The sequence below is a fragment of the Theropithecus gelada genome, chromosome 5 (assembly GCF_003255815.1).
Source record: "Theropithecus gelada isolate Dixy chromosome 5, Tgel_1.0, whole genome shotgun sequence".
NCBI classification, from domain to species: Eukaryota; Metazoa; Chordata; class Mammalia; order Primates; family Cercopithecidae; genus Theropithecus; species Theropithecus gelada.
Window position 1 is genome coordinate 126,181,723 of NC_037672.1, and position 8,993 is coordinate 126,190,715.

Consider the following 8,993-nt stretch of genomic DNA (forward strand, 5'->3'; position numbering starts at 1 on the left):
TTCACTCTGATGGTAGTTTCTTTTGCTGTGCAGAAGCTCTTTAGTTTAATTAGATCCCATTTGTCAATTTTGGCTTTTGTTGCCGTTGCTTTTGGCGTTTTAGACATGAAGTCCTTGCCCGTGCCTATGTCCTGAATGGTATTGCCTAGGTTTTCTTCTAGGGTTTATGGTTTTAGGTCTAACATTTAAGCCCCTAATCCATCTCGAATTAATTTTCGTATAAGGAGTAAGGAAAAGATCCAGTTTCAGCTTTCTACTTATGGCTAGCCAATTTTCCCAGCACCATTTATTAAATAAGGAATCTTTTCCCCATTTCTTGTTTTTGTCAGGTTTGTCAAAGATCAGATGGCTGTAGATGTGTGGTATTATTTCTGAGGACTCTGTTCTGTTCCATTGGTCTATATCTCTGTTTTGGTACCAGTACCCTGCTGTTTTGGTTACTGTAGCCTTGTAGTATAATTTGAAGTCAGGTAGCGTGATGCCTCCAGCTTTGTTCTTTTGGCTTAGGATTGTCTTGGCAATGTGGGGTCTTTTTTGGTTCCATATGAACTTTAAAGCAGTTTTTTCCAATTCTGTGAAGAAAGTCATTGGTAGCTTGATGGGGATGGCATTGAATCTATAAATAACCTTGGGCAGTATGGCCATTTTCACGATATTGATTCTTCCTATCCATGAGCATGGTATGTTCTTCCATTTGTTTGTGTCCTCTTTTATTTCACTGAGCAGTGGTTTGTAGTTCTCCTTGAAGAGGTCCTTTACATCCCTTGTAAGTTGGATTCCTAGGTATTTTATTCTCTTTGAAGCTATTCATAATTTGGCTCTCTGTCTGTTACTGGTGTATAAGAATGCTTGTGATTTTTGCACATTAATTTTGTATCCTGAGACTTCGCTGAAGTTGCTTATCAGCTTAAGGAGATTTTGGGCTGAGACGATGGGGTTTTCTTAATATACAATCATGTCATCTGCAAACAGGGACAATTTGACTTCTTCTTTTCCTAACTGAATACCCTTGATTTCTTTCTCTTTCCTGATTGCCCTAGCCAGAACTTCCAATACTATGTTGAATAGGAGTGGTGAGAGAGGGCATCCCTGTCTTGTACCAGTTTTCAAAGGGAATGCTTCCAGTTTTTACCCATTCAGTATGATATTGGCTGTGGGTTTGTTCTTTGTTCAGGTTTAACTGTCTCTTGGGAATCCTATTTACCTGGTTGGCAAACGATTTCTTTTTTCCTGTAGATGTACACCTATTATCTAAATTATAGCACATTTAAAATTAATAAAATATTTAATAATGAAATATTTCTTTATATTGCAGTTATTCATTTGAAATGCCATTTAAATGCTTCTCTGCATCTAACATTTAGAAGCCATTGCTCCTTTTGTAGGCTGGACAGAGAGCTCCAAACAATTGATTGAAATGAGATTTTTAAATGTTCTTTTATTTTCCTTTATTTTGATATTCAGCTAAATCGAATGTAGAAAAGTTTAGCTGTTTGCATTATGTTTTTAAAGAAGAATAATCATATACCTTTGTGTGTCACATGTCAACTAACATGCCAAAATTTGTTATTGAAAAATATGATTAATTCTCATAGACTGCCATGAGAAGTAAGAAAATTTCAACTATTATGTGCTTATTTTTACCCTACAGGTGAGAAAACTAAGGCAAACATTCCTAACTTGTCTAGAGCACAGTAAAGAACTTGGATATCTTAAAGTTTTGCCCTTAGTTTTAATTTTATTAGATGATAATATTGGTTTATTTTCATAAAGTGATGACTTAAAACTAGATGAATGGAATAATTAGAATCTCTCTTGTTAAGAAATTACACAGTAATCATTGTGTATAAATTAATAGATTTTAAAGGTTAAAATATTCACAGAGTAATTTGGGTTTCTTATGTATCAAGATAATTAATAATCAAGAATCATAGTTTTGCTTCAGGCAATCATTTCCTCTAACAGTTAACCTCTAGGAAAGCAACAGGAAGAATTTATTCTTATTTGCAAGAATTTTTTCTCCTAGGATGTACCGCTAAGGCTACATAATAACAATAAAAATAATCAGAAGACTTCTAAATGGAAAAGAATACTTGACTTCTGTTAGAGTAGTTTACTGAAGGAAATCTTCCCTGAAAAGCTTTCAAAAGAGTACCTGTATAGAAATGTTTTAAGATATAGGTTTTTCTAGAGTTAGTGAATTTGCCTCATGTAAATACATTAAATCCTTTGGTTCTTAATGACCTGGCTAGTCCCAATTGTACACTGTTATTAGAATTTCCCTTTGAGAAAATACTGTGTTGCTTTTTGAAAACATGATGCTGAACGAATGGTAGAAAACAGGAAAACACAAGAGGCAGACAGGTTGAAGGCAGTGTGTGAAAAAAAAATAGACAAAGATGAAAATCTTTAGCCTGTTGACTAATTGTAGACTGTCTGTGTTTTGCATTTTTTATTTTCCTAATGAGCTACCAGATAGTTTTCTTTCAGAAATAACCTTTATTAAAGTTGTTGAATTCAGACTTGGAAATTGTTGCTTGCTTCAGTTTTTGAAACTCGTTTTATAAAAAACTCCAAATAACATGGTATCTCTCTGACCTTTTTCATACTTTGTGTCATCTAACCAAATGAAGTATTTTATATAATTTTTTCTTTAAAGAATATAAAAAGCAATCTAAACATGAAACTTTATGCATTTGGTGACAGTTGTCTGGAGTGGTAAACCCAAAGATGTCATTTCTAAGCAACTGAACACACTGGCTCTCCCTATAATTATCCAATATTAATATTGCGTCTCTTTTTTTTTTTTTTTAAATTTGAGACAGAGTCTCACTCTGTTGTCATGCCGGAGTACGGTGGCACTATCTTGACTCACTGCAACCTCCACCTCCCAGGTTCAAGCGATTCCTCTGCCTCAGCCTCCCAAGTTGCTGGGACTACAGGCACACGCCACCATGCCCAGTTAATTTTCTTTTTTTTTTTTTTGGTATATTAGTAGAAATGGAGTTTCACCATGTTGGCCAGGATGATCTCAATCTCCTGACCTCGTGATCCGCCCGTCTTGGCCTCCCAAAGTGCTGGATTACAGGCGTGAGCCACCACGCTCAGCCTGCATCTTTTAATTATTTAGAAATTTAGTTGCAAGCACACACATTCCATGTATAAAGGATAGTGAAGAAAATAACATGTTTTTCAAACACTCATAAGGAATCTCAATTTTGACAGCCATGGACAGCATTTAGTGCTTTTACTTTCTGGAAGAAGAAATGTGTGGAAAGTAAGTAAATAAAAATATGAGGCAAAATCATTACATACACAGGAATACACATATTTATTTCTATGTTTAAAGTGTAAGCCCAATTTTATCTTTTGTGTTCCACATGTTGTTTCTGTAGCAAGAACTTCCTTTGTCATTCAGAGTGTCCAGAGGAGAGACAAAATGGGAAGGCAAAGCTTATCTCCCTTGGAATTATTTTCCACCAAATGTGACAAAATTCAATTCATTTGCAATTCATGGATCAAAAGATAAACGAAGTTATGAAGCTCTTTACCCTGTACCTCAGCATGAACTGCAACAAGGACAAAAACCTGATTTGTAAGTAGAAAATAAATGAAGATATATTCCAAATAAACGAGTTTTTTGGAAATTAAGTCTTAGTGGAGCAGAAGTAACCCTTTTGATCAAAGAAGATGACATATGTGCACAGGCACCTAGTAGAGTCCAATGTTCACTGATGGTCCTCAGAATATACTTGGTAAACTTTGGGCTGACATTCTCTCTCTCACTACTGTCAGTAGAACACTTATTTTTCCATAGTGGTTTGCATGTGAGAAAAGTAAATGTTGCAATAGCTGATATAGAAGTATGTTTGCAAATTCATTTAAAATTTCTTTCAGAGCTAAAGGGCCAGAGGCGTCAGTGTTTCCAGGTGTGAACAAAGGGTCCCTGTTGCAAGGAAATCTGATCTTCAGTTATCTCTCTAGTTCTCCTCTTCTGGTAACCTCATAAGGATAAAAATATCAACTATGTTTCTAGGCAACATTGCTTATGATAAAAATGACCCTTAAGTGGTAAATTACATCTGGACTGAGAATAATTTTGGATGAACTATAAATATATGATGGAGACAGCGTGGCTTTGGGATTCCCCTTTAACAGTCATGTTCCCTGTGCGAACCCTGGAAGCTATGGCTATGGAGTTATTCCAAGAGATAATGCTCTCATGGGGCAGCAGGCATTTGAGCCAAGGTATCTGCTATGCTTTCTCAATTTGAGTCTTGTTTCCTTGCACCTGTAGCTCTCACATAGGTAGACTAGAGCTCCTGGCCAGACTTATGAATGCTTCCTGGACTTCTGCAAGGACTACTCCTTTAGGGAGGAAAGCCAGATGCTGTCCTGGGGCAAGCTGTGATTGCTGCTCTATATCTCTCTAGGTATACTCACCATGGCCAAGGTAGTCTGGTGAATCTGGGCATTTGGAAGAACCTAACAGAGACATCCTAGTGAGCACTGCACTATAGTAGACAGACATTCCTGCCTTTTTACCTGTGGAATGTGCTGCATTGTCCTTCCTCACCCTGTTTGCCTTCTCCTTCCTTTCATGCTCGCTCTTCATGCTTCTTTGTCTTTATCACTTCTAGCATATTTCTTTTTTGCTTGACCTTTTTTCCCCTTTTCCCTTTGCCTTTCTCCCCAGTCCTGACATAGCTTTTACTTAGTCTTTTTTCCCCTTCCTTTTTCTTATCCTTGACATTTTTTTCCCCGTTTTTGCTTGACTTTTTTTTCCCCTTTTCCCTTTACCTTTCCCCCAGTCCTGACATAGCTTTTACCTAGTCTTTTTTTCCCTTCCTTTTTCTTATCCTTCACTGTTTTTTCCTTAATCTCTTACTCTGGGATTGACAACTATGACTCAAAAACTGATGTATCCTGGCCAGGTGGGCAGAATGAGACAAAAACGTAGTTGCAACTGACTCAAGGTCCTCGTATCAAGATGTCATGTCTCCCTGGCTGTTCATCAGCTAATACCTTCCTGTATTCAGGCTCTTCATTCATACATTATTGGAAGCTTAGCGGAGGTGGAAGTACAATTATACATTGGCCAGGACAGAGCCGAGGCAGAGTGACTGCCTACAGAGTGGGGCTCCACTGCAGCATGTTAGCTAAGCCTTTCTCTCCTCATTAAGCCACTAGAGAAAGCTTCTTAATAAAGTTAAATGGTTTTCCTGGAAAGAAAAGAACTGGGATTAACACTCTTTTACATTAACCTCTGTTGCTTCGGCAGACAAGGGAATTAAGAAGTCTATCTTCTTATCTATGGAACTGAAACTTTTTAAAACCATTGCTTATATGACTGATATAAATTATGTCAAAATTTGAATATAAAAACATATGCAAGAGCATAATATGATTTGTTTAAAGTTGGATGGAATGAGTCATGTTTTGAGAGTTGGTTTCTCCCTTCAGCTGTGAGGGAGCTATTTGCAGAATTGAAAGAAGAGGGCTTTGAGATGTAGGTGAATGTTTTCAGAGCTGAGTGTTTGATAGCTAGAGTGAGAAAACTGTACATATAAAATATGTCTTACCTTTAGTATTGCTTAAAATAGAATGTTGTCCTATTACAGATGTGACAAAATAAATAGCCCTTCAGGACAACTATTTCACAAATGCATAATTCATTTCAATTCCCACCTTCTTTTTCTTTGCTTTTAGCCATCACCTAGAATACTTCAGACCTTTCAATTTTAACACGCTGCTTGGAGAAGAATGGAAACAACCGGAATCAGACCTGTGGCTAATAGAGAAATGTGATATATAGGAGTGTAATAGATAAGCATACTGATCATTTTTCTCTATGTCTTTTAAGATAAACAAAAAATAAATATCAATTTTTTAAGATGTCATGCATACATTTCAACAACAAATATTCTCATAGAAGTCACTGAAAATATCTGTGGCAAATTGCATATGATTAACAAGACAATAGATGATTCTTTATAGATGTTTCATCTGTAAAGTGTTTCTCACAGTCACTTAGTCCAGGATGTTACATTCCCAGCACAGAGTACAGTTATTCTTGAGAACTACAGGTGAGAAAGGGGGGACAATTGAGTTTGTCCAAGGCCACCTAGAGCACTGTCCTGCACTACCTTGTGATTCAGCTATTTCATTCCTAGATATACACCCCAGAAAAATGACTGCTCATAGAAGCTTTATTCACAATAGCACAAAACTGTAAATACTCAAATTTCCATCCATAGGAAAATGGATAAACAAACTGCAATATAGTCAGCGGAATACTGTTCATTAAAAAAAGGACGCTGATACATGCAACAACCTGTATGAATCTCAAAAACATTAAGTAGAGCAAAACAAGCCAGACATAACATACTATCTAATTACTTTTACATTAAAGCCACTTCTAGGCAAAACTAGCATTTGATGATAGATACCAGAGTAGTGGCTGCTTTGAGTGAGGGCAGGGAATTCAAATTGAATGGAAAAGGAGCCTGAGGAAATGTTCTGGGGTGATTGAAATGTTTTGTATTTTGATCTGGATGACGGTTATGTAGTTGCATACATTTGTCAACATGCCTCATGCTGTATGTTTAGATTTGCGATTTTAGTATATGTAAATTAATTCGTTAATAAAATACTATTATAAAATAAGCTATAAATTAAATGGAATTAACTTCAAGTTTACATTGAGTTTATATGTGTCCATTGAACAATCATTAGTGCTGGTTACAAGTGGCTTATCGACTTACTCATTGCTTAAATATGTTCTCTCTCTGAAAAGGGAGTTAGTGTAAGATAAATGCTGACTTTTACAAAAAAGTATCCTCCTGACTACACATCATGGTGGCAGTGTTAGGCATCTTAGATAAATTGAGAAATTATTCTTAAAACTGACAATAGCTACTAATTAATTTGATATGGAAATGATCTGCCTGTTTTGGATAGGAATGGTATATTTTAAATAACCTAGGATGATTGATTTATAAATTATGTGAATAATTTTATAAATGCATATAAAACTATCAAAATAAAAATAAGATATATTTTAGAGTATCTTGATTTTAGAAGTGAATTGAACACTATGAATCACAGTTCCAGATATAAATCATAACTGTTTATAATATGGATAAAAATGCAGCACAAATATGATAGATACAATCACGGCAATATAAAATACTGAATTTGAATGTTGTGGCTTGTGAGCTTTCTCAAACCTAATGTGTATCTTTTTAAAATTTGTTAAGATTTTTTTAAACATCTCTTAACTTTCTTTCATCTAGATAAGACATTTCCTTTTCTTCCAATACCAAGCAAGCAAAAATACATTACATAAACATTTTCTTTTGAAAGGAACATGCATATCAACTACAGAATTTTGGAGAGCTTGTCCATTAGTCAGGTACAAATGATGTATCCTATAGAAACTTGTATTTGAGAGTGGGCGTTTGTAATAGCCATTTCAAATTTGTTTTTCAACTTCAGGACCATGAAAGGATAATCATCCTTTTGTTTAAAATATGCATAAATGCATTTCTTTGCTGTGATTTGAATTGTTCACTGCAGTATCAAGCAGATTCTCTCTTCTCACCACCTAAATAGATTCCACAGTGTGCATATTTATTCAGGTGCTTTCTCATGCTTTTTCCCAGCTCCAGGAAAGTGTAAATCACAGTCTGAAGGGAAATATGCTTTTCATTTTTGGCTCCAAATTACTTTTTTTGAATGTTAAAAAAGTTTTTGCCACAGGAAAAAAATATTTAATTTCCCTCCTCCTTTTCCTCCTTTTTTAAATGTTAGACTTTTAGGGGACAGAAAATAATGAGCATAATTAATCTGATATTGAAAAAGAAAGGGTAGCAAGTGGATAAAACAATTACAGTAAGCCCTCAGCCCTTTTCTCATGCCTCAGAGCTTAAGAATTGTCTCTTCTTTTCCATATAAGTTCCTGTAGTATTTTACACATTGCTTTATTAGAGCATTTATTTCACTGTGTCCTAGATAGCTCTTCTGACCTACCTCCCATCCTCTCAGCCTAACTTTTTACTCCAGCAATCAGTTGTATACAGTGAACTGACTGGCCAGTTGCCTTGGCTGTACTATGTATGTCTTACTTCCTGCCCCTAGGGCTTCTCTGCTTCCTCTGCTGTGTGGAACACTTGCAGGAACCCATTTAGCCATTCTCACACATGAACTATCCTGGATGTGTGAAGGGACTAAAACATCGCATGGGGCACCTCTTGACCAAGGAGAGTGGGAGTTGATGGATAAATACTTCCCTGTTACATCCCTCAGTTTAACAATTCTATGGTCCGTTCCACACAGCTCCTCAGAAGTTCTCTTAAAAGGATCCCACTCTGGTTATCCACAACAGTGGCCAACTAGAACACACTTTTGCATTATCTTTCCTTCATTTCCATCATTTTCTGTTTTGCTCTCCCTAGTACCTCTGTCCTCTCTGGAATTACTTAACTACAGTCAACCTCTTTGGAAGTTACTGTCCTATGTTTGCTTCGTGGAGAACCCTGGCTAAGTCAGTGATTACCTAAAGTAGCCCTAGAAAGCAGCTCATCAGGGTGGGAATCTAGAATTGTATCACAGGGCATTTGGTGACAAGGACCCCATTGTTGGTGGCAATGGCTCTGCTATAAGTAACTTCACAGTTATGAAAACTTTCATGGAGTGGTAGACTGGCTTGAGGTGCAGCTGAGGTACCCGAAGCTATGAAAGCCATCTAGTCATAATGACTCTTTGTGTCAACTGTTCAGCAGGCAAATAGAAGCATGATATTGGAAGAGATATTGATCCTGGCTACCATGCAGAGCTAGAGTTATAACTATTAATGGAGGCAGTATAGAGTATGTCCTTCCTAGGGGATTCATTGAGGCATCCTTTGGTGCTTCAGTGTCAAGTGATAACCTTAAACAGGCAACTGTAGCAACCACAGCCTGACAAGGTAAAGCAACTAAAGACTCTGACCC

General features: G+C 36.5%; 1 protein-coding gene across 3 annotated transcripts in view; it reads left to right on the forward strand.

Annotated features, from left to right (window-relative positions):
- The window catches only part of C5H4orf33 (chromosome 5 C4orf33 homolog), a 22,048-nt gene extending 15,354 nt beyond the window's left edge, over nucleotides 1-6,694 (forward strand). For all 3 annotated transcript variants that reach the window (XM_025386665.1, XM_025386663.1, XM_025386664.1), the window contains 3 exons: nucleotides 3,226-3,277; nucleotides 3,396-3,595; nucleotides 5,710-6,694. In XM_025386665.1, coding sequence (XP_025242450.1) covers nucleotides 3,226-3,277; nucleotides 3,396-3,595; nucleotides 5,710-5,815 — 358 coding nt within the window. In that variant the 3' untranslated portion in view covers nucleotides 5,816-6,694. The remainder of the gene's footprint in view (nucleotides 1-3,225; nucleotides 3,278-3,395; nucleotides 3,596-5,709) is intronic.
- Nucleotides 6,695-8,993: the final 2,299 nt, after the last annotated feature.